At 38.9% G+C, this 26,206-nt stretch overlaps 1 protein-coding gene across 4 annotated transcripts in view; it reads right to left on the reverse strand.

The window, feature by feature from the left end:
• The window catches only part of SYT9 (synaptotagmin 9), a 65,028-nt gene that overhangs the window by 18,792 nt on the left and 20,030 nt on the right, over positions 1–26,206 (reverse strand). For all 4 annotated transcript variants that reach the window (XR_011683914.1, XR_011683913.1, XM_071455301.1 and 1 more), the window contains exons 2-3: positions 14,292–14,643; positions 10,642–11,188 (exon numbers count right to left, since the gene is read on the reverse strand). Coding sequence is in view for 2 of the 4 variants with exons in the window: in XM_071455301.1 (XP_071311402.1) it covers positions 10,642–11,188; positions 14,292–14,643 (899 nt within the window). In the remaining 2 variants the exon portion in view is untranslated. The remainder of the gene's footprint in view (positions 1–10,641; positions 11,189–14,291; positions 14,644–26,206) is intronic.

Below are 26,206 nucleotides of genomic sequence, written 5' to 3' on the forward strand. Positions count from 1 at the left end.
GTAGAGAGGAACAGAAGGGTGGTAATTTGCTCATTGTTCAGTTCTATTGCATTTCCTGATGCACAGCTCAGGCTACCTGTTTACATGATTTGATTTATCTTTTCGTACTGTTTACAAGATACTATTGCCAGACTACAGCAAGAGGATGTGCATGAAATCTGAGCTTCAGTGGGAATTCTTTCCCTGACTTTACAGTAGAGTCAGGATCTAATCCTGAGCACTACTCATTTCCACCTGCATAAAGTGTGGTGGTCCCAACAGAGTGAAGTTTACAGTTAAATTAGCACTTACTGTAAGATTCTCTGCTCAGTGAAATGCAGATATTGAAAGGTTTTCATTATTTTAAAGCGATTTCTTTCTTCCTGATGATCATAAATATCTCTCTAGGGTGCTTGAAACCAAAGTCTGCTGGTTTTTTCTATCATTTTTGTACACACTTTTGTTTCACTTTACTGCATATATATTTATTTTATTGTTGGGGTTATTCAGAAGAGTTTTCATAATGCAGATCAGATGGTTGATTAAATCACAGCTGGCTTTTAATAATACTTATAAAACCCCAGCATGCTTTTAAAGAGAAAACAAATATAGAGTTCAATGAATTTTGAAAACAGATGTAAAAATACAGTATGGAGAATTGTTCTTTTTGTCTTTGGAGTTAACCTTCAAAGTGTTTCTCCCATTCACTGCTCCTTTCCAGATAATTTTACTGCAGGAAACAGGAGGAGATGTTAGGTTGGGGGTGCAATGACTTTAGAGACACATTATGCTGAGGATGTCAGTAACTGGTTGCCTGGCAAGAAAGGGGATGTTTCCTGATGTTGTGATAAACTGCTATTTTTTTAGGTGTCAGGTTTGCCCCAGATACCTGAGTGGGGGATTTTTCCCCAATAGTTCATATAATCCACTGTGAAAACCACCAGCTGTCAGTTGTTTTCTGCTTCCCTGCCCATCACAAGCAAGATCCCTCCACGAGGCAGGAATCCTCTTCCAGATGGTGTATGTAGCTTTAATTTGAAGTTTGCCTGGTGAAGGGAGCAGTGAATGATTGAGCACTCACTAAAGTAAGAGGTAGCTTGTGACTCCTGTTTTCTTGAGTAAATAGAGCAAGGTGTTTAATCAAGCAATGAAGGGCCAGGAGAATGTAGCTACACAAATCTCAAATGTCATGATAGCACAGACATTGCTAATGCATTCCCATCATTTGAGCCTGTCACTTCTCCACAGTACATGGTGTGAAATGCTCACTCTAAATCTCTGTTAGAGAGCCACAGGAAGGCTCAGACACTGCAAAAGCCTCTCTGCCTCATTTACCCCTGTGAATACTTCCAGTAACTTCAGCAAGACTAGCTACAGGAGTCATAATATCCATGATTTTAGAATTGGAGTGTGCACTGAGCATGCATTGCCTTTGTGAGAACCAGGGCAGAATTCAGAGATTTGTGTGTCTGTCATTTAATCTTCCCCAGGCAAGCACAAAGTGATGTTGCCATGGCCTGTTGGATTTTTTGCACGGGACACCATACTTTTCACATTGTTCCTGATACATATGTATTCAGAATGTTTAGAGAAATGAGCACACATGACAAGAAATGAAATGAAACAGTGAATAAAAATGAAGTTCTCTGCTGCAAAGGCGTCATAAAGCTGGGGCTGATAAATCTCCATGAAAAAGCTTTCAGTCAAGTCCTCAGTTCTGCCATTGCTTCTTTAGCTCAGCTCCCAGAAAAATAGCTCACTTAGCATGAAAGAGTGATGCCTTCTGCCCCTCTTCCCCTGGGTGGTTTGGCTGCCGATTTTTCACAGAATGAAAGAATGGAGGAGCAGAGCTGTGGATCTTTCTGCAATGACCTGAGCAAGGTTCTTTACAGAGAGAGCCCCCGAGCTTGAGGGGCTGTGACTGAACACAGCAAAGCTGCCACACACCTCGACCTCCACAGCCACCCAGGGACAAACAGGGCCTCCACAATGTCTGGACTTCTACTTCTCACAGCATAACAGAATATTCTGAGTTGGAAGGAACCCACAAGCATCACCCATCCCAACCCTTCAGTGAACAGCCCTTACAGGGGCTGAATCCACAACCTTGGCATTATCAGCACCCTGCTCTGACCAGTGCAGCCAATCTTGCACTAAATCTTGTCCTTTGAAGTTCCTACTGTCATTCATGGCAGTTCAAAGTTTCCTGGCTGAGGAGAAAAGCTAGAGCATCTATAGATACATATATAGATACATACTGTGGGAATAATCTGTCCTTCTCCTCAGGTCAACTCCCGCTTCAGCTGCAGCTTCTAATGTTTCCCCCCTACAAGGGCAGTGGAGAGGCCTGAAGACAGTCCCTGTGTGGTTATTTAGCAAATGGTACAGCCTTATCTTAATTTTGGCAAGATCTATAATTTAATCTCATGCCTCTTAGCACTAGTTACGATCCAGCAATTCCTCCCTTCTGTGCAGGTGATATTTTGTCCTCTGTTACAGATCCTGGAATCCTGAGAGGTGACATCAAAAAAAGGGGGCCAGACGAATCTTTTGGAGAGAGAAGAGCCTGTGTGCAGTGGCACTTTCTCTCCCACTTGGGTCTCAAGTGTACTAGAGGAGATGAAGTCAGGGCTGTGCCCTGGCACATCCACATTTCAGGCTGTGTTAGCATGCCAGCTTGTTGGATCTGGAAGTGCTTCCCAAACAGCTCTGCTGTCCTCTGCCCCAACTCCCAGGATATCCTGCTGTCATTCAGGGCACCCTTACAGTGAACCCCTAAGGAAACTGGAACAGAACAAGTCCACTTACTCTTAAATAAAAAGCCCTGCCAAAATAACATGAAGACTGGGTAAACAGACTGCACAGAGAGGGAACTGTAAAACTCTGAAATACCCTGTTTGGTGGAGAAAGATGCCTGATGGCTGTGATATCTAGTGGGGATTAAAGGCTAAAAATGGCTTGAGGCTTTTCACATAAGCACAGTATGTTCAGAGGGAAGAATACTTTCAAGTTTGGCTCCAAATATTGAAAGTTAATTTAAAGAGTAGGATTTTGCAGAAATTTTGATAAATCCATAAGCTATTGAAATGCTTTTTGTGACCTCTGCTAGGAAAAAAAGACAGAGTAAGCATTCCCAAAACTGTTCAATAATTAAATGCGTGTTTGAAGCGATTTTTTTCCCCTGCCTGGCTAAATACATGTTTAAATTGAAAGTTATATAACCCTGTAGAAAAAAAGGCTATGGCACAGTCTAATCCTGAATTATGTGCAGAATGGTTACAACCAAGATCCCTTTAATACAGCTATTTTAGTCCCAGCACTGAGCAAATGCTCTTTGCTTGTCTTCAAGAACTGCTGCCTATGAATTGTAAAATACTGGGGGCAAGATTTTTTTTGGTATTTGCAGCTCCCACTGACAATTTTGGATGGTATAATTGAAGGACAGGCTTGGCTGACCGGGATCACAGTCTGACTTGGTTTTATGTGCAGTCAGTGTTGCTGTGAGCTTTTTCTCTCCCAGAGCTTTGCTTGAGAGAGATTTCTGGGGGAAAAAAAGGACTGGCAGAGGAGGGTGAGAAGAAAGGAGAAGGGGGACGTGTGGAACAGGGACATTCAGAGACACTTCCACTTGCAAGGAAGCAGGAATTTAGGATGGTGTCTGACCTTTTTCAGCATGCAGCTAATGTGTGGAGGAAATTATTCTTCATACACTACTGCTGTTCTGGGGCTGTTGTACCAGGGAAACATGGAGGATACAGGGACCACGGAGAACTCCAGAAGATGCAGCACTGATGGGCAGGCAAAGTATCAGTTTAGAAAGTAGGATTCTCATCTGATAAGGAATTTTGAGTTATTTCCATTTTGAAGCAGAATACCCATCACTTCACTCGAAACAATTTGCTTTCAAAATATTTTAAAATCTAGTCATAGAAGGGCATTCCAAATGAGAAATCAAAAGACCTTATTTTGAAATTTCAGTTTTCTCAAAATACTAACTTTGAAATACCTTTTTTCCTATTAATTTTTTTTAACTGGAATGATGCCATTTCTACTACATAGGTTTTGGTTTTATTCTTTTGACTGCTTTAGTTTCTTTTGTTTGCTTGATTTTCTGTATGTAGGGTTGATTTTTTTTTTTTTTGGTAGAAAAATATTCATCCTGAAAAAGCTCCCTTGGAAATTCTGATGGCCATGCTCCTGGGCTCTGTAAACTCCACATGGTGTATACACATGGACACAACTCTCTGAATTATTATTCCTTTAAACTACTCCCAAACCCCCAGTAAATGGTAGCTGAAGTCTCAGTGATATTACAGGATCCATCCTGTTTCTGGCCATGCCTGGAATTACAAGGCTGTTGGGAAATCCCTTGCATGAGACTTCACTCCTTTTAGAGTCAAGCTTGCAGTGCTTGTACCACTGACTTGGGACCAACAGAAAAAAATTCCTCATCAAAACACTGCTCCCAAGGCATTTGGCTTTTTTTTTTGCCCCTGACCCTTCCCAAGTTTTGTTGTTTAATATTCTCACCATTACCCAGTTGCTCCAGCAGAATTAGGCACATGCTGCCTTTAACTTTCTGAAAAGCTGTGAATATTTTATCTCCACCCTGTGTGATTATACATAACTGTGTCTGTCCTTTGTTTAGCCATGCTGAGTGCTGGCCCCCAATCATTTAAATGCATGGCATTCCTGACAAATCTTCTCCTACAAAGTAATTATTGCAATCATTAAATGTACAAAGAAAAAGCCCCCAAAAGACAAAAGGAAAAGCCCAGTTTTGAAAATTAATGCATTTAAATAGTAGTTTAAAAGGTGTTTAAAAAGAAAACCACTGTCTGCAGCTGTTCTCTACTGTACACTGAGTACTATACCTGTTGTGCTGATGCTGAAGCCTAATTAATTTCTATTTCCTCCTTACTGTGGTGACCCTTAGGAATAGGAAGGATTAAAGATCTTTGACTTTCCAGCATCTTTTGGCTATGAAATGATTCATTACACATGTATTTTCATTTTTTTTCTGTACAGTTGATTAAGAATAGACAGAAAAAATCATGCAACAAAGGGTGACCTTGTGACTCAGGAGAAGATGAATATCCACTAATCTGCCTCTCAAAGGCAATTATGCTTTCTGGTTTTGGGGTTTTTTTGAGTACTTCTGGTTTTGACTGTGGTTTTGTTTTTTTTTAATTTTAAAAAAATCATTAAACAATGTAAATCTTATCCCATGTGTTTACTTCCTTAAAACAGCCATGAAATAGTTGTTGCTGCTAAGCTTTTGCCATATTTTTAAACAGGGAAGATTAATGGGTTTGCAAATCTGTCTCTTCTAAAGAGACTTGTATTTGCAAATCAATTAAATAGGTACCTCTTCACAACCATAACTGGTTGCTTCCCTGATGCCAAAGCCTAAAGAAATAGAACATCAGGTTAATGCAGGATAGGTTTTCTGTATTAAAAAAAAAAAAAAAAAAATTAAAAAAAAAAATCAACTTTTGTTTTTCTTTTACTGACAATGAAAAAGTAGATATGGCACTTGACTTTGATGGGTTGGATTTGAATTCATAAACAGAGACTTGGTTTGTTTTTGTTCCTCCTCAAATTCAAAAGTTCTGTTAACCACTGTAAATATTTTAAAGGCTTTTCTGAGCTCTTGCTCACTGCCATCACTTCTCCAAACCCTGCAAGTTGCCAGAACAGGGATTTCAGAAACACTAGCTAAAACATCTTGACAAGCTAAACAGTTTTTAGAACTGGAGTAGGTGGATTTAGCTGATTTCCTGCCAGCTCCAGAGTCTGCACACTGTCGAGGGAGATAAGCAGTGCAAGCAGAGTGGATTTAGGCTGGTGCCAGGAATCTGCAGATCCTGGACCTGCTCTCATCCCTGCCATTATCAGCGCCGTGTCCTGAGCAAGCCCCGTCCTTGCTGGCCAAGCCTCTTCCTCTGTGGGTGAGCTAGGGGCAGGATTTACCTATTTCTTTCAAAGAATGCTTATTTTCCTTGATTTTCCAGGATTTAAGCCCTCAGTCTTATGACCTGCACCAATTCATGTGCATTTGGCAGATGCTGAACTGTTCACAGCTCTTAGCAGGAATGGACCTGAGCAATGCAGCCTTTGAGGAAGATTTTTTCAGTTCAGATTTCAGTATTTTATATTTTTATTATGCTTTCCATGAACAACTGACTGAAAAATTTAGCCTCTTTTCATCTCTCTTCCACGCATACTGTGGTTGGCATTAACATCTCCAAAACAGGGAACTTGAAACTTCCTTCTGGTGATGTTATGATTCCAGTTGCATCTCAGTTATACAACATAAATGCCTAAAAATACAAATTCTCAAATCTTTCTTGCTTGGGCAAACTCAAGAACAGCAGCAGTGATCAATTAGCATTTTTTAGAATGCAGAATTTAAAATACTTATAGGCATCCTAATTTTTAACCCTCTCCTCGCCAAAACACTAACATGCATTTCAACATGCATCCTAAATTAATTTTTTTCAATATGCTTTCATTTCCTGAATGTGTTCGAAAGGAATTCAGCATTGTCTGATATACTGTTGTGTTTTTGACACAAACCCTAAAATAGCTTGAAGATTCTTACAAACAGATGAAATCAATTTCTTGGCTTTGAAATTTCTGGCATACACTGGTTCTTTCTGGATGTCAAAGTGAACAACTTGATATACAGCTCATGTCTCTTCATAGCTTTGAACTATCCATAACTCTCTTTTGGGTTTTAGTAAACACATTCCTTAAAGTCTGTGGCATGTTACTTCTCAAATTCTATCTGTATTACCAGTTTCTGTACTCTCTTCCCCCTTAGATTCAGAAATATTTCCCTATATTTCCATTTCTATTTGCACCTTGATCTACTGGGGTTTTTTGAAATGAGAGAAAGCTGTCAATGGGGTGTTAGGAATAGGATATTTTTTTAAAGTGTATATATGAACTTAAACATTCAGAAAAAAAGAGCAGTTTTTGTTCCATGCCTAGATATTAAACACATCTGACAACTGAAAAAATAGCATCAGTGGCAGAAGCTATTACACTCTAAGACCAAAGCCACAAATTTACCTGCTAAAATGACTTCCTTACTCCAGTTATCCCCCTCATCTAAGTTGAGAAAACTCCTCAAGGAAGTTCACCTGCTTATCAAGTGCTGAGCACTTTGAGAATCCCAAGAGCCAGGAGGAACCAGAGCTGTATTTCCAGCTGGCTTTCTGTCCCCTGCATCGGCTAGTGATGTTTAACAAGTAAAAGATTTTCCTTTCTAGGGGTACAGCAAGTTATGAAAGAGGACACTTGGCACCTTCTGAAAGAGAAGGTTTTCCTTTATCTGAATTGGACCATCAGACACCTTCCTGCTTCATATCTGACACCTTCTTCTTTCATGGTTTTCCATTTTATCTTGTGAAAAAGCCATGTGTTTTTGCTTGATCCCACTTGAGTTTGAAGATGACAACCAAGGAAATATCAACCACTTGTTCTTACTCTTAAAACATGCCATCAGTTCATGAACAAATACAACCAAAAACCCTACCCCAAACCCTGACTATGTTTTAGATACTACTAAACAAAACATGCCAACAAGAGAAACACAGGCTAAAAATCTAAAATTAAAAAGTATCTTTTTTTCTTGATAAGCCAGAAACCAGTGTAATCTGACTGGTAGATATTAAAAAAAAAAAAAAAAAAAGCTTATCTAGTTCATTTCATGCTCATGCTACAGTTGATCCGCTTAATTATTTCTACCATTATACAGCCCACTGCTGCTTTTTTTCTGCTTGGAAAAAGTGTCAGTGTTACAGGAGAGAGATTTTATGCTCAGAGGGCCTTGGATTAGAAGAACAGTCATTTTAATATTGGAGATTCGTCTTTGGAACCAGACTGCTTTTAAGCATGTAAAAAATTTTTATGCTGACATGTGTCTGTGTTACAAAATAATTTCAAACACTGCTATAGGCAGATGCTATAGGCCAAAGAATGAAAACTGCTGGTTTAGGATAAAAAAAAAAAAAAAAAAAAATCTTCTAGTGTTATAAGAAAACAGAAGAAAGCACATGGCATAATAGGTCAGTTTAATGGCATTGTTTGCAGTAAAGCTGACATTTCAGGCATAATCTGCAGTGCTCACTTGAAGTAGGACATTTTGCTGGGCAGAGAAGGATTTGACACATTCTTTTATATTGCTGTGTCAAATTGGATTAGAACACAATAAAATGGAGAATGTAAAATAAAGGCCTTTGGGCTCGCTGGTTAGGAGTGTAATAAGATGCACAAGGAATTAAAATGAATTGTACTCTTCAGAAGTATGTCAAACCTGTCGTGCAGTTTGTGTGGAGCTTCCCTTTTTCTCATTCATTTCCTAGGAATATCCTTCCTGTGTGCACTTTCTGCTGACCTACATAAAGTGAATTCCCTTCAGTGACTTCACCCAGCATTTTTCTGTTCTCTTAATTATTATTTGAAACAAGACAACGTTCAAATATGAATTATTGAAAACCTGTTACAGTTGATACAGTTTTGGTTTCCAACCATAAACTTCCCAACGGGGCTCAAAACTTTGCCAAAATTTCTTTCTGAGTTTCGCTGAAGCTGTCTGCTGGCCTGTAGAGCAGCCACAGGAGGATTCACTGCAGCAGCCTCACGGAGTAGCCCCGGATCAGGATCCAGCTTCTGCTGTCAGGCTGAGAGATATCTCAGCTACACAGACAAGAAAATGGGCTGAAACTTGGTTTCTTAAATGATGCGTGGAGTATTTCTCATAACCTCATGGAATGAATTCTAACCTTTGAAATTTGGGAAATGTTAATTGGTAAGCTGGGGTACTCAACACTTTCATTTATCTGCTACTCTTATCTCAGAACTCACATTACCCAAAATTGGATGTGTCTCCTATGTGCCGTGAGTCACTTGCTTTGAAAAGGCCTCTGTTAGCTGGAAAGCCAGTGACAAGTCTAGATGGCAGGTCATGTGTTCTGTTTGGATAAACAGGGTTACACTTCATGGGAGAATTGGTATCAGGAGGAATTAATAAATGACTCATGTTGCAGTCCTGCATTTCATTTCAGATATTACAGAAAACCTGAATGTAAATGATATGCTGCATCACTTTTGAAATTTGGAAGAAGTGATTCAAAAGAAAATACCAGAGCCAATCTTCTGCCTAAGTTAAAGCAGGGAAAAATGACCTGTTCACATCAAAGCAGCCCCAGTGTGTGTGCACATTCAGCTTTCAGCTGACTGTGAAAAATTAAGTTGATCTTTGGACACTTAATGCTGTATGAAGGCAGCCTTTCACTTGCAATGACTGTCATCTGCTCTGTCACATCCTTACTTTTCCCTTGCAGCTGAAAAGAAGTAACTTCTCCTACAAAAGCCAGGTTTATCCTTCCTGACACCAAGTGTCTGTGCCCCTGCCCTGTACCCCCCAAAGCTTGTGCTGCTGCTGCATTTCCATCCTCATGTGGGACAGGATTGTGCAGAGAATTCTCCTTAAAGCTAGGAAAATAGCCATTTTCATAAAGAATTTTCCAAGAAAAAAAAAAAATCAATTTGGTCTTTAATATGGGCATGTTACTAGACCACAGAGGTATAAGGTGAGGGTCTGAATTCAGGCAAGTTATTTATCTCAGAAAATTCTAACTCAGAAGTCCTTTTCAATGACTTCTTGTTCTCAGCTAAGCAGATGTTTCAGTGCTTTCCTGAACCGAGGTCTAACAAACTTACCCTTTGATCTTACTGCTAATGATGTCTGGTTTATTTGACTCTAAAATGTGCACTGCACTGGAGTGTGGTTTGACACAGCAAATGAAATGTTTCCTGACACTTGGCACTGGTGCCCTCACCCCTGTGGATTTCTGCAGTGCATCATTCTCACTGAAGGTCTGTCCTCCCGAGGATGCGTGGGATTCATCTCCAATGGCATTACAAGGAAGTTGGCTCCTGCTCGGAGTAGAAAGCTCCTTCTTTTTTGGAAGTAATTTCCATGATTTTATATCTAATCCCTGTTTGGATTCCTGCATAGAATTTGGTAACAGAGACTTTGGAATAACTGAAATACAGACTTGTAAAATACATTCCTCATTTCCCTGGGAATACAGCGATGCCAAATAAAGAGTTAAACCAATTCAGTGTGTTAAGCCATTCACTGCTTTCATGGAACAGCACTGTCTGAACTCTGTTTGGCTGGATTGTAGCTCTGGGGTTTTCTGACTTTAAGAGAATAAAGTCTTCAGTCTTTTGAAGAACTGAAGATTGCTACATAAGAAATGTTGAATCTGCAGTTCTGGCTGATTAGTGTGCTATAAGTTACATAAAAAATCATGCAAAACAGGAAGACAGGCAAAATAAGAAAAGGAGTATTTCCTTAAGTAAGTTTCAGATTAAGTAAGATTAAAACATTCTCCAGCATTTCTGCCCTATCAGCAGGGCAGTGACTAAACCCACTGTCTTCTACATAAAACACTCTTTAATATACCCAAAGAACAAGAAATGAGGACTGAAAATGTACTGTCAATTTCCCTGGATTAAGGTCAAAGCTTGAGAAAGAGAGAGAATAGAGTATTTTCCTTCACAAATTCAACAATTTCAGTTTTAATCAGATTAGGGAAATAAAGCCAGAAACGAATAAAATTCGAAAAGAATTATAATACTTACATTGGTGACATATTCAATATCCTTCCAAATATTACATTCCCTGGGAAAATCTGCCAAATCTAAAAAATTATCCACTACCACTTGGCCAATCAAGTCGTGCCTGGAGAATCTGTCAAAGTCATACACAGAGAAATGGAGTTTCCTTGTGTTGAGATCATTGTAGGGGACAGTAAATAAAAAAACTTCATCAAACACTGGATTTAGGGTCTTTCTGTGCACTTTAGTCTGGTGTTTTGTTTTTCTGTCAGGGAGCAGATAGATCTTCACGTAGGGATCTGAAGTCCCAGAGAAGTCCTTTGCCGGCAGGTTGACGGCCTTGTGAATCTTCACTATCAGCTGCTCCAGATCACAGTCATACTTGAGGATGAAGTTGAGTTTTCCACAGGCCTTGCTGTTGCTCCTGCGGCCATCATCTGTGTCCAGCGATCTCTGCTTGTACAGCTCTGGCTTGATGCGGCCGATGCCCGTCAGCTGCTCCTGCTTCTGCACCTGCTGGATGTTGAAGTCAGGGTTGGACAGGTTGAGCTGCCTCCGGAGCGAGTTGTGCCTTAAAGCCAAAAGGAAAGAATTGAAACAGGCTGTGCACACATGCTGAAGTTCCAGCTCACCTTTGGTGTTTCCATAACGCGGGGTCAGGTTTTTAACAAAGGGATGAACCAGCTCAGCGTTTGTGAGAGCTGACCTTCAGCATCACACTGCTAATGCCACATCAGTGTCTGTTCCCATGTCTCAAGCTGGGCTGAAATGGTTTGCTGATCTCCCCAACAGTTGTTTTCCTTTTTCTCTCACACCTGATGTAATAAACTCTGTGGTACTTAGGCTGAAAAGCTCCTTCACTTTCATTAGCTGAGGATAACAAAGTTGCTTTTAGCTTTAATAATTCACACTTACTGTGACTGAAATTTCTCCTTCATGGATAGTAACAAAAATCAAATTTGCAATCCCTGTTGAGGTAGGGAGATGTGAAAGTGAAAGCTGAATTAGGTAAAAGCCTAATCTTCTATGAGTTCCATTTTATTGTCCTATTCATATGCAGCAATCACTCAGAGTATTGGAGCACCAGGAGCTCAGGTTGAACACAGAAAGAGCATGTGGAAAATGCCAGCACAGGATTAATCCAAAGCTATCTATATTGAATGTAATCATCAAGAGTTCCTCTGCTATAATTGTTCATTCATTCCTGGTAAATATTTGTTTACCCAAGCTTACAGCAGGAACAGCCTCTTATGTGCTATCCTATTTTTTTTTCTCTTGTTGCATAATAAATACATAATCTTATAGCTCTACATTAGTCAATTCCAGGATAAAATATTATCATGTCACCAAAGAAAAAAAAATTCAACCCTTAAGCTCTTCATGGCAGTGAGAGGCACAGAATATCCTGCAAAGGAATAAAAAGAAGAGGCTAGCAAAGAGCCACTGGGCTAGTGCTGTACCTTCTCCAGCTGAAGTGCATCTGCTTTGACTCAGATATTTACTGGCTCTTCACATGCTGATCCTTATTCTTGCTGTATGAAACATAATCCTTTTTTCACCTGCCCCTGCACACACTCTCAGCCTCCCCCCTTTCCTCTTCCCTCGTGCACTGGTTTTCCAGTTCCCCTGGAGACTTCACTGGCTTGTGTTCAGTCACTCTTCTCCCCAAAGTCATGATTGTGGCTAAAATCTATGAGTTTTTTAATCCTATTTCTAACTCTTACAAGAGTTTCATTAGCTTGCCCTACTTTTCTTTGGAAAAATCTTTGAGGAGATATTACTGAATGTTCAGCACCAGAGCACCAGTACTAAGTGCAAATGAATATGCTTTACAAGCTAAATCTAGGCTGTACTGGTGCTTTTAAAGGATGCAGGGCTCTGTGTTATCCAGCTCCTGAGGGAAAAGCACCAATGAGACAGTAGTTGTGATGTCTTAGCATTTTGGCTTTTATATTTTTCATATATTTGTAATCCTCCAATTCTTTAGTGTGTAACTCTAAACTCCATAAAAAGTGTTAGCTACTGTTGTCCCAGTTTGACCAGGCAGAACAATTCTTCTCCCAGCCTGGGAATCAAGGCCACATCACTGCCTCAGGCCCCAAGAGATGTAAAAAAAAGTGAGCTGGGGGCAGGAAACTGGGGGTAAATGACTTCATTACCTGAAGCTGTAATTGGAAGATTAACCTCCAATATGCAAATGGACCAAACTTATAAAAGCATAAAACCTGTGACCCGTCATCCATTTTGGTTATAGTCCCTGAGGGGAGCTTTGTCTGCCAAAAATGTACCTGAAGGCCTTTCAATAAATACAAATGCATTTTATTCCCTTAATTTTGTCTGGCCTCTGTTTTTAGGTAGTCCCATAAAGGCACCAGTTGTGAGAAGAGTGGAACAAGATTATGATCTCGTCTCTTCGACCTACGAGGTTTGTTGGGAAGGATGAAAGTTTGACAAGGAAGTCTCACAGATATGTATGCCTAGCAGAAAGATTTTTAAATGTGGAGTCTGATGAAGGAATAGAGATGGAAGAGCAAGTTTTGACATAGAAGAAAAGAATTGCTGAGCCAGTATTACTGGATAACCAAAGAGGCAAAGGGTGTGTTTGTTAGAAGGGGTTTTTATGGCTTAGAGCAAAGGATAAACCCACCTCAAACAAGAAGATGTTTTTTACCAAGCAGAAAGATAGCACAGGCAAAAAAGCCTGCTGATGTGGCAAGTAGAAAAAAGGTCTCAGAATTTTCCACTGCAAGAAAACTGAATAACAACTTCTAGCTTAAACTCTAATGTACTAACTTTTAGTGATTGGAGAATAGTAACATGAATATGGTAATTATAGTAGTTATGATAGGCTATAGATAAAAATTAAGGTGTAAATTGGTTCTACTGTATGAAGATGCTCAGCAAAGGAAAATATATAATGCAATGTAACCAAAACCAAAGGGTCCCCAGGCCTACCTGCAGCTGGAGCTGACAGCTGTAGGAACAGCTCTGTCACCCATGACCCTGGACTGCTGTAACCTCTTGGATGGAATAAACTGCACTTTGGAGAGTTGCCTGGAGTCCCACATCCCTCATTTCAGCTCTTGCAGAGGTTTGTGCCCCTCAGTGAAAAACTTCTGTATATATATATTTTTATATATATATATATATATACGTATGTCGCAGACATCTTTTATGAAAAATCCTTTCTTTAGGATTTTTCCTCTTGAGAAGCTGAGAGGCCTCAAGAACAAAATGCAAACATTGATTATCTGCTGCTGTGGAATGCAACAAGTAAATTTTGATTGCCTCATGTTAGATGTTTCTAATTAATAGCCAATCACAGCCCAACTAGCTCAGACAGAGAGTCTGAGACAGAGCCTTTGTTATCATTCTTTCTTATTCTATTCTTAGCTAGCTTTCTGAAGAAATCTTTTCTTCTATTCTTTTAGTATAGTTTTAATGTAATATATATCATAAAATAATAAATCAAGCCTTCTGAAACATGGAGTCAGATCCTTGTCTCTTCCCTCATCCTAAGACCCCTGTGAACAGCATCACATACATATAAAAAAAAATTTTATATATATTTTTAAAGGAACGTGGCAAGAAAATTAAACCCTTTTTTTGATCAGTGTGTGCCATGCTTTTTGGGCTGCATTCACGAATAACAGAGACAAATGGCAGCTACTGACCGGGCAGACGAGGTGGGCTCGGTGGTCTGGCGCTGCATCCGCACGTTGGGCACGCAGTTCTCCTTGTCTCCCGCCTGGGTGTCCAGGGGCAGGTCCGGGGAGGTGTGGCTGATCTTCATGGAGGCCTCGGGGAAGGCGGCGGGCTGCCCCAGGTACTCCTCACTGTAGTTGCGCTCATTGGCCTCCGCGCCCGCGTAGTGCAGCGGCTCCTGCTTGCTGTCCTTGTTCCCGAAGGGCAAACCTCGCTCCCGCCACGGGATCCAGCACAGCTTCCAGGACACGAACAGGGACACGCCGAACAGAGCCAGGCCGCAGGCAGTGACAACCAGGGACAGCAGGCTTATGGAGATATCTGCAAACGAGAGAAGGGCGTCCCTGTCACGCCTCGGCACTCCGTGTCTCCAGAGCACCAACACGGCACCCAATGCCTCTGGGCTGCAAATTTTCTTTCTAATTTCTAATTCTTTCCCCCAAACAGCTTGGAATTCAGTATAACACTGTCATTATAGGACACGAAATAACACAACGTGGCCACGCAGCTTTCTCAAGGTGAAAAGAGAATTTTTAATTTCTGACTCTCTCGGAGTTTAGTGGTTAATTGCAGCCCTGAGACATGTGAAAGGTCTCTGTTTCGGCCCGCGCGAATGAAGAACGAGTCAGAGCTCTTCAGTTTTCGGTCTTGAAGTTGTTTGTTAATTCTTATCTATAAAATTTTCTTTCTGCCCAGCCGAAATCTGCTCAGCAGGGCAGCCAGAGGCACTCTGACCGCCCCAGGGCAGTGTTGTCTTTTTATACTACAAACTACGTATATCATATTTACAATTACTTTCCAATACCTATCACCTATGTTAGACAGTGCACTTCTATTCTAAACCAATTCCAAAGTGCCAACATCACAGCAGGAAATGGAGACCAAGAAGAAGAAGAAAGGCTAGACACACCCAGATTCCTCCATCTTGTCACCAAAACCCCCATACCAAAAATCCTAAAATCTACATTTTCACCCTGTGATAATTTTATTATTATACTATTCAAACTTTTGTGACTTTCAGGTCCTCATACAAAGCTAGTAATTTAATTTGCTCCAGGGGTCATAATCAAATCCCCAGGTGTTCTGGGCTGCGTGCTAGGGTCTCTGAGCCCCCCGGCGGGGTCCTCGGCAACTCTGGTCACCCAGAGGGATGTACTGAGTTCTGACATGACTCCAACATTTACAGATTTCTAAAAGTGACAGTGGATTGGAGGGTGACAGTGCCACCTCTCCAATGACACTGGACAAACCAACAGTCTATCGAATTTCTTTTCTCCCATAAAAGAATGCAAAACAATAAGATATTTACATAAAGCAAATTTCTTTTCTCCCATAGAAGAATGCAAACCAATGAGATATTTACATAAAGCGTGTGAGAAAGTTTGTTACAGGAATGTAAACTTCAGAAGGCTTAGAAAAACTTAAAAAATCAGGGCGACATAAGACTTGAACCTAGCTTAAAATTACCCTCCAAAAGCTGGGTGGAATGAAAGGTCGTTCTGAATCTGAAAAGGGTTGTTCTCTTGCTCACTCAACTTCCTGTTGATGAAAAAGCTGTGCCTGCAGTACATTTTATCTTTTTGGGTTTTTTTTTTCTTTTCATGTAGGGCATGTCCTCCACCTGTTTTACCAGTTCTTACTAACTTCTCTTCCAGAGCCTGTATTAGGCTTAAACACCATGAAAATATGCACACAAGCACCTCTGTGACATGAATTTTTGAAGTATTTCATTGCTGTATCTTGGTTTATTATTTTAATTCCATTCCATATAATTTTAGACTCATTCCTATATTTGAAAATTATTTTTGACTATCAATGCATGGCTTGCTCTTCGTAATTTAATTAGGATACCAATATCTCTTCAAAACTGAGGTTTTACTGGATTTTTTTAACTCCAAAGGCTCTTTCTTTTCTTTTTCCAAACTTCTGGTATAAAAAGGAATGTACAGATGAGTTTTCTGTTGTTTTTCCCCACATTTCCAGCATTATACTACTCCATCAACAGAAATAAGTTACTGGGAGTGAGTTTTGCTATGTTTTGCTTTAAGATGCAGGGAAAATGACTCAGTGGAACAGCTGGTTTTGTGGTTACGATGTTTTTGAAACGAATCTCTCTGTGGATTACACAATACATCATCCCTTGAACACAATTAGTGAGGATTCTATTTTACTGCCTTAAATTATAAACACAAGCTGATCAAAGCAATTTTTCACACTGTGTGTAGGTTCAGAGTGTCAGGCTGCATCTCTCTAAGCAAACAGCTAGCCTCAATTCTCAAAGGATGGCAGAAGGCTGAAATGTACTGCTTCTACTAAGACAATTATTTAAAAATGACAATTCAGATGAAACAGCCCCAGTCCATTCCAAAATAAAAATAACATTTTTTTAAAAAAAAGTAGAAAAGTCAATACCTTCTGCCCCTGCTGTGAGTCTCATTCTCACCAGCCAGACAGATTTAATTTCCACAGTGGGGGGAGTGACACTGCAATCCATTTCACACAGGAGCTGTCCAGTTTATTTTGCATGCTGCAAACCAATTTCAAACAATTTTAGCCAGCATGGCCCTTTCTGTCCTTCTCCCAGTTATATCAAGACAAAGCTCATTAAGAGTGGGGACAGCACAGCAGCTGCTTGGAATTACAGGAGAGAGTTTTTTCAGAGCTAAAATTAATTAAAGAAATTCCTCCTGTGCATAAAAGGGAATTTGGGAGAGTGGAATGGCAGTTCTTAATAATTTTTGAATATTTATTGGCAAACAAATCTGGCAGTGGAGGCAGAGCACAACCTCTTTTTGATTAAAAAGCTGAGGATCAAGGATGAAGAAGTGAAAGAGGGTCTTTAGAATAAAGTAATTTGTCTTGGATTCCCTGGTGAAGAAGCAAGAAATACATGAGAGGTCTGCAAAAAGGCCATTTATTTCAAAGAACTGATTCAAGTAAATGACCCAGCATTGAAAGAAATGAGACATTTGGAGTTATCAGAAGCAGCCAGAAGATTACAAGGTGAGAACAGAAGACTGCCCAATGATAAGGGTGTGTGGAAGGTGAGGAACGATTTGAAAAGTAGACCAGCAGTCCCCTACCCTACCTTGAAGATGACTTTAGCAGAGGAAGTTTTCTAGAGAACAGACACTGTGAGAAGAAACACATGGGGGCAACATGAACTGGTTTTCATTTGGAGAGTCTGGGGGGCTTTAATAACATCTATAACACCATCATCTCACAGCTTGCTTGCAGAGAAGCTGGGCAGTAAGCAGTGCAGGTCACAGCAGGAGAGGGGAGTGTTTATCCATCATCTTGGTTTTACTTCTCCTGGCTCCTTTGTGTCAGGAAGAAGTTTTTGTATGAAATTTTTGTTTCTGTGTGTGGAAAAGAGACCATCATGTATCCATCTTGCTTCTGTGGAAGACAGCAGACAAAAGGGTTGTGCTCTAAGCTTTTCCCTTTCATCAGACAGTAATTTTCACATCCTGTGTGCCTGGCAGGCAATTTTCAACAACAGTGCAGATCCATGGTGAACATCTGAGGTGAGCACAGTCCCATGTGAAGAGATTTTTGGCTGCATCCCTGAGCTGCTTTGCTATTAGCTACTTGTACTGCTCCATACTGTATTTTCTGAATAATTTTTACTCCATCTCTCCAGATGTCTCAGTTTTTCTAAGCCTGTTTATCTGTATTCTCCTGTGGTAGCAGTACTCATCTGATGCCAGTGATTTCCTCCACTTTGTAACGAGAGCAGGGTAAGTCTTTACTGCTTTGTACTCACAGAAATGAGATCTACAGCACAGAAAGTGTTCCTCAGAAATCCCTCTGTGAATGCCATGATGCCAGCCAAGCATCTTGATGCGAATCCAAGTCAAAATTTCATAGTTCTACCTTTGTCATCATGGCTGCACTAAGAGCTGAGGTCCCAAATTCTAGCATGTCAGAATACTTGGATTATAGCATATTGATTATGGCATGTTGCCGCTGGACAATGTGTTCCCCTCTAGCAAAGGAGGCCTTTGAATAGACAGAAAACAGGAGGACAGGCCCCAGATGAAACATTCTTGAGATTTGGTAGCTGTCTCTAATTTTTTGTCTATTGAGACTGTGACTTCATTGTTAGAGGACTCAGGAGGCGCTGCCACTATTTCCATGCAGCTCCAACAACCAGGAATTCAGCAGTGGTTTCCAGGAAGGACAGAGGCTCTCTGAATATCTTACTCATGGCATTGTCTTACAGATATTCTGATGCAATAATCAATTTTTGACCAGGTTTCTATGTTTCAATCCCTCTTATTCTACTGAATTCCAACTCATTTATCTACTATGCTTATCAGCACAATTTTTTCTGTTTTTCTTAATTTGTTTGTTCTGTTTTGTTGTTGTTTGTTCGGTTTTGGTTTCGTTTTTTTTTTTTTTTTTTTTGGTAGCAATCACAAGGCTAAAAATGATGTGGAAATAGCACGTGAAATTGAGTTTTCTACCTGTGGATTACACCATCAATTGTTACCACAGATTGGAGAGATGAACTTTCTGTCTGTGACAGATTTTATTACAGTCAGTGAGATAAAAAAACCTCAGCCCTTTTATCAAAAAGACTCAGTTTCATCATTGCTGAATGCTGAATCTTTTTACATTTCTTTAACTTACATTTAAAGTAGATCTGTTACACAGAAAAAAATCCCACTTTTTATGTCAAGGAATGTATGATAGGAATATAAATTGTCTTGTCTTCAGATTCTCCTATTAAAGAGAATCACAGAACCTTTGGGGAAAGGACCCTGCAGATCATTTAGTTCAACACTCTGCCCAAGCAAGGTCACCGCACACAGAATATGCCCAGATGAAACTTCTCCAGACATTCAGGGCTCCCCAGCCACTGTGGGCAACCTATTCCAATGTCTGAGAGCCACCAAGTAGGTTCATAGCATAATCTCACTTTGCCAGGGATGAAATACTAAGTGGGTAACATTTTTTAGATCACAATAACCAAAATTTCAGTAATGTTGTAAGACATAGCTGCACTTTGCAGTTTATCTAGTAAAAAAGGAAATTAAATTATGCTTCTATTTATATTTCAAAGGGTTTTAGTATAGATCCACTGAACATAAACTTTTATATTGACTTTGAATAAAATCATAGATTGTTCTAGAAGAATTTGAATTGTCTTGAACTTTTACATAGATGGTGCATGAGTGTTATGTAGATAAGATGTGTAATGTGTAAATGTGTAATGATTCCATTCAAATACTGACAGTACCACATTGCAAGCCTGTGACTTGTTTTTTCTGGAATAAATGGTTGTGCTTTACCCTCTAAAACTCTGATGCTGAAAAATCTCACCAAAAAATGAGACAAACAAAACACACAGAAACGCGTTTGTCTTTTCATATGTGAAACAAGAATTGAAGTATTTTTTTCCTTCTTGTATTTATTAAGTTACCATTTGGATTGCTAAATTTTATACAAAATAAAATATCTAAATTAGCCAACAATGGGAAAGGTCAATAGCTAATGCAGATCAATTTTTGTGTCTAGACATGCAATTGGAGTTGTGGAGTCAAAAAGCACAAATTATGCTGTTTGGATTTGCCTGACTCCAAAAGATTCAAATGAAAGCCAACATATGATAAATAAAAAACAACTGAATGGGCAATTTCTCATCATCCAGGCACAGAGATGACATTTAATCAAAGGAACTGCTGATGAATAATGTAATTATTTAGACAATCAAGTTGGAGGTTGCCTGGTTGTGACGGGTGTTCTACCAAATTAACTCCTTTCCCAACAAACTGGCTGTAATTTGGCTTAACTTGAGGTTGAATGAGTTTTACTAGAAATCCTAACTGGGAGAGTTCTTTACACATTCTTATCAAAGTACAACAGGCTTTCTTTCCTCTGATGATTTATTCTTATTAAAATGACTATTCTAATATTCCAGAAGTATTGTAATATACAGTTGATCTCTTGGGTGAAGTTTGGCTGGCTGGTGAAACAAACCTTAGCAATTCAAAATCTTGCAATACAGATATTTTTAGTCCAAGAGAAGCAATCTTTCCCTATTTATACCCAACAAATTGCAAAAGGCATTCAAATAAAATAATGAAGTTAATTTTTTTTCTGAATTATCATATTACTAGAATATAGGATATATTGGGACAGATCAATCTTTGCAAATATGATTCTGTCCAAATTCAGTGGAAATTTCAAGCTGTTATTTCCTGAAGGGGAAAAAAATTACTCTTTTCATTACTTTTTTGTTGTTTGGGGGGAGGTTTTAAGGAATATGTTTAGAAGTCTGGTTTCTTGAAAAACAAAGAAAACATCAGTGCCTATTTCTGAAATCCTAGCTGTGCTTTTGACAATCTAAATTGTTTTTCTTTTGTGCAAATACATCCATGGAGGGCTAGTAGCCATCATTCAGGTCAGTAGTTGTACAGCAGGAACAAATGGAGGTTTTTTTTTAAACCTAAAACCCTAAAACCCTAAGGTTTTAAATCTAAAACTCCAAGTTTTCCATAGGAGAAGTGTTAGGATCAAGTACCTGAAGCAGTTTTAGCCTGGCATTGCACTGTAGTTTCCCCTGTGCTTCACAAGTTTTCCTTAATTAACATAACTGGCACTTGTTCAGGATGGAAGGTGTCCCTTGGCAAAGACTCCTGGGACAGAGGAATAATTCCCAGCCAATGTACTCTTCTGTTAATTATCCTTAATACCATGTTTAGAAACTTTCAGTGCAATTCTTTAAAGGAAGGCAGCTGAAAACCAAGGGAATGAATCTCAGACTAAATTCATTTTATAACACATACATGCTCCACCTGTGTCTGACCCTGACATTTATGAGTGTGGACCAACAAACCTGGCCTAAATGAGATCAGTGTCAGGGCTTCACATGGCAGTAACATTCTCCATGCTCTGAAAATGTATTTGTAGCTGAGTCTCACTGGTATTTGAGGCTGTTATTAGCTTTTAGTGATTTTTTTTTTATTCCCTGGTTGTGTGTTCTACATCTTCTAGGTAGGCTTTAGGGTATGTAAAGCTCTTGTGTTGGTTAAGACACTGTTCTAATCCTCTGAGTGGCTTGCATGTCTTTTTATTCCTGAAAAGTGTTAAAAATTCCAGTTTATCAGAGTGTGCTTTCTCTTCATCTGCTTTGCTACGGTTACAAATTTGTTTAATGTTTTCTCCAGGTACCGTTTAACATTAACTAAGTCTCATTCATAAATATAATCGTAGGACTTCACCAAGCTAGTCGTCAATCAGTTAAAATCTACATAAATTTCACAGCACAATTTCAATATGAAATCAGAGTTACTAAATGGCCATACAAAATATTCACAATAAATAGGGCAAAAACACTGAAAGATTAGTGAGTATTTTTCTAGCAGGAATTGCTGTGATACAACTCAAAACTGTCATAAGACTGACATAATAGTTTATTGATAAGGTCAGAAGACTAAAGCTTTAAGCAAAAAAAAAAAAACAAAAACAAAAACAAAACAAATAAACCAACAAAACCTAAAGCAAATTGTTCATGGACATTAAATAACAAAAAAAAAGTACTCAAAACACAGTAAATTACACCTTTTTTTGTTTTGCAAAAAGGAAGTTTTGCTTATTGAGATGAAAAGTTATGTAAGCAGAATGTCTTGTTTGTAATTCAGCTAAGGTCATTTATACTCAGACAGTTGATTAATTACAATTGAAATTGTATGTGAACTTGTTCTAAGAAGAATTTATTACTGTTTGCACAGTGGATCTCTAATATATTTAGTCTGCATTAATGTGAATATCTTTGACAACTCAGCGGACACATAATACTGTGCTACAGTTTGTAAGCGACAAAAAAGCCTTCCCTAATCAGACAGCTGGCTATATGAGCAGTGAATTTTAAAGACAGAGTTGAGAGGAGTCGTATGTCCAAGGGCTTCCATTCTTCCCTGCCATCCTGCAGCAGTATCTACTGACAAGGAATGATGTTCCTCTGGTGGAAATGAAATCTTATGCTCCATAAGTGACATGGTCACAAAGCGCAGTAGAAAAAAGAATTTTTCGTGTCTGCAGTAAGATTTTCTCAGGTTCTCATGCCTCATTCTTGATTCTTTTTGATTATTATTGATTTCTCTTTCAGTACACACTTCACACAACTGATAAAATGTGCAAAATTACTGTATACCTGTGGTTTTCTAATGCTGAGTGTAAAAAATTATAAACTGGGGAAAAAATCCATAAATTAAAATATAACAGAAGAGAGGACATCAGTTCTACAAACACCATGTGAGATTTTCAAGTCCTCTGTGTATGGAGATGGCTTTAATGGCTCTATTTTACCCTGCTAGGAAGAATCATGGGGAGTGATGCATATGCAGGACAGGAAAAGTAGCTGGAGCAAAGGAACACAAAATTTCCTAAAAGCAATTTGGCATTTGAGGCATGCTTGTGTCTTAGCTAAAAGGGAAAGCTGGTGATATTACTAGTGGAAAAGAAATTTTGGGGGTAGACACTCACACTTCAAATGCCTGTGACCATCAGTCCTGTGAGGTCCTTCACAGTGAGCAGTTGTGCTTTGTAGGACTAAAGTTCCTGTGACTTTTTCTGCTTCTTCTTTGCATGTATTAAATCACAGAATCAGATTATTTATTCCAAGAAAACAATTAATATGATACACTTTCACTTTTCTTTTTCTTTCAGGATCCTTCACAAAGTGAGCAGAGCTGTTAATTAATGTTTTGCAAGTGTTTATCCTGGCTTTTTTTAGGGTATGCAAAGTAGAAGTTCATGCAGTAATTGAAGAATTTAACTTCTCATCTAGTTGAACAAAATGACTAGTCACTTTTGGCAAATGCTGTGTATGCTCCCTCATTAGCAGAATGAAAGGTTTTAATAGCAAAATGAATGATGGAGAATGACTAAAGAATAACCTACGAGAAATTTTCCAGTAGAAATTTTTTTGGACAAATTGCGTGTGTTAAAAATTATGAAACCATCAAGATTTGTGACTATTTTAATGACTAAGCCATCTGAGCTCACATTAATCTTGAACATTATGACCCTATGAATAATAAGGAAGAGAAATTGCCATTTATTTCTGCAGTATATAGCCAGCAGCAGGAAGCCCCCAGGTTATGGAAGAGCAAACAGCTCATTTGAACCATGCCAAAAAGCTCCAAGTTCCATTATAGTCCTTGAAAGCCCAGTAAGCTGCAATAATAGTAAAGTGTTTTAGAGTACTAGAGGAAATGACAGAGCAGCATTTCACTTCCCATTTGTATGAAACTGTACAGTAATATTCTCCCAGAAGTACTCAAAACAACAGCTAGGGAGATCATAAAATCATAGCATGGTTTAGGTTGGAAGGGATCTCAAAGATCATCCCATTCCAACCCCTCTGCCATGGGCAGGGCCACCTTCCAAAATTTGTGAAATTAAACTAATTCAAAGGACTGGGAGATGTGGACAGAGCACTCTAAAGAGTATGAAGGGCTGTTTGAGCTTCCACAACATTTAAGTTTCACATTAATACCTAAAGACTAAATATACACACACAAATCTATAAGCTGATGAATATGATTAACAGATACTTTCTCAGAGACAAATGGTTAATAGGAGCTGTATTGCTCATACAGTTCTAGTCAAAATCTGTATTTTTCTTTCAAATTTCCATTTTTTTTCCTACCAGAAGCACTGAATTTAACATACCAGTGGTCTCTATAATCTTATTAAGTCTAGTGGAAACCCTTAGCCTTTCTGATTTGGAATAACCTAAAGAAATATCTATTTTTGAACCTTTCTTAATTTTTAGGTGTACTTTGGTTTTGGGGTTTTTTAAAATAAATATGTAAGAAATAAGACAGTATTACTTTTCTGAACAATTTACATAGACAAGAAGTGCAAGCTTCTCTTTAAAGTCAGATTGCTTGCAATGGAAACGAGGTCAATTATTTCATTAGCTTCCTTTTCAGAATCAACTACTCTAAGCCTACATTATGGGAGTCTGGCACTACACAGTGGTTCAATATTTACAATACTTGCTTTACATTTAAGGAAGAGCCAAAATTCATTTGCTTTCTCTATACTGGCAGATCATCAAAAGGTTGTCACAAGTGTTGAAACCTCACAAGGGACTTCAAGAAAGTTGCCTGCATAGACTGAGATGGATAAGGAGGAGCTTTATTGCTTGTTGCCATCACAAATCACTAACATCTTAAGCTGATTAAATAGCCTGATTTTTCTTTTAAGAGGGGGTTGCTGGCACAAAGGGAAATAAAGGCAGCCTTGAAAGCATTTATCTTTCTCAGATGAGGAGCCAGATGCACTGCAACACTCACATTGACTTCTGTTAAAAATATTTCAGCCACAGTTAATGTATTCTGGGTCTGTTGTTTTTTGTGAACTTAGGGTTCCCACTATATAAAAGGAAGATTTTTGGGCTGATCCATAAGCATTAGGGTGTGATGAAAGCCTTACTGCCAGGGATATTTACTACTAGAAAAGATAATGAATTAATAATGTACCATCAAATCATGTCTACTATGAATTAACTGTAAGAAAAAAATATGGAATATATTTTTTTTCAATTCATACTCCACTGATAGAGAGCAAAAGAAATAGCTTAAGACTTTCAGAATTATGAGTGGGTAATTCTGGAAGTCATAAAATCATAGAATCATTTGGCTTGGAAAAGATCCTTAAGATCAAGTCCAAATGTCTTGTCTGTCAACAGCACTGTCTAAGAGAAAACTGCAGAACAGATATGAAAACAGAGAAAATCAAGAGAAATCTGAAGTGAAACATCTTAGAAATGCAGCAGCTAAAGAACAGAACTTAGAAACAGATTTGATAATATTATCATTCAGACTGCTCTTCTTCTTTTTCATTCCTAGACATGGATTATTTTAAAGCTGAGATGCTCTTGGAAGTCTTCCTAATTCTGGCAAATCTGAATACAGAAAAGAACTTCAACTTGCTTATTTTTGCAAAGCATATACTAAAGAATGTATGCTTTGAGTAAGATTTGAACATATCTGGATTGGTGTTTTCTTGGGTTTAATTGCACAGTCATGCAAGACATTTTATTTAAAAGCAATCTGTAGAAAGAACAAGAAGCAACAACTCTTGTAAACAGAACAATTTCTTATGAACTGAATCATTTCATGTTGTATTTAGTTGTGAATATAAAATTGAAACTGGAAAGCTTGAAGGGTTTTTCTTCTTGCGTTTCTCACTCCACAGTGGGCAGGAGGCATCCAATTCTGCAGCTTTCTCAGAGAACAGAAAACTGAATGTACTGTAGCTCACTGAGGGATGAATTCAGGGCTTTACTCTGTACAGCTGCTGATTTAAGCACTTTGATTGAGCTGTGATAGATCAAAAAAGAGGGAAAAAAAACCCAAGATGATAATAAATCTGAGCCATGCACTTCAGCATCAGTGAAGCAACCATGGGATTGCTGCTCTCCAACATAAATGTCAAAGTTCACGGATGGGATGCAAAACTTCTGTCAGTGACTCAGGAAGATTAGTGTATTAATATGCCCTTGAATTCCCTAAGTGTATTAATATGCTTTTAAATTTCCTGAGTCAAACTGGGCACCTCTACCTGGAGAAACATGGCCCTGCCACACAGCCAAAGGGGCACACTCAACAAATCACTTACTGGGAAAAGGTCAGGAGCTGCTGAGAACCTGCTGGATTCATGAGGAAAACAAATCTTTAGAAAGAGACAGGTGGGGGACAAGGGACAAAGATGAGACTTGGTATAACCCTACATGCTGTCAATCCTGGTCCCTCTGGTACCTTCCTGTTAACAACACCCATAGCTTTGTACCCATAGAATAATAAACCAGAAATGCCAGAGAACAGTATCAGTAACTAATTCTTTAAGGCTAGAAATTCTGGCA

This window comes from Agelaius tricolor, unplaced genomic scaffold, assembly GCF_023055355.1.
Source record: "Agelaius tricolor isolate 1412-34295 unplaced genomic scaffold, bAgeTri1.0.p SCAF_46, whole genome shotgun sequence".
Taxonomy (NCBI): Eukaryota; Metazoa; Chordata; class Aves; order Passeriformes; family Icteridae; genus Agelaius; species Agelaius tricolor.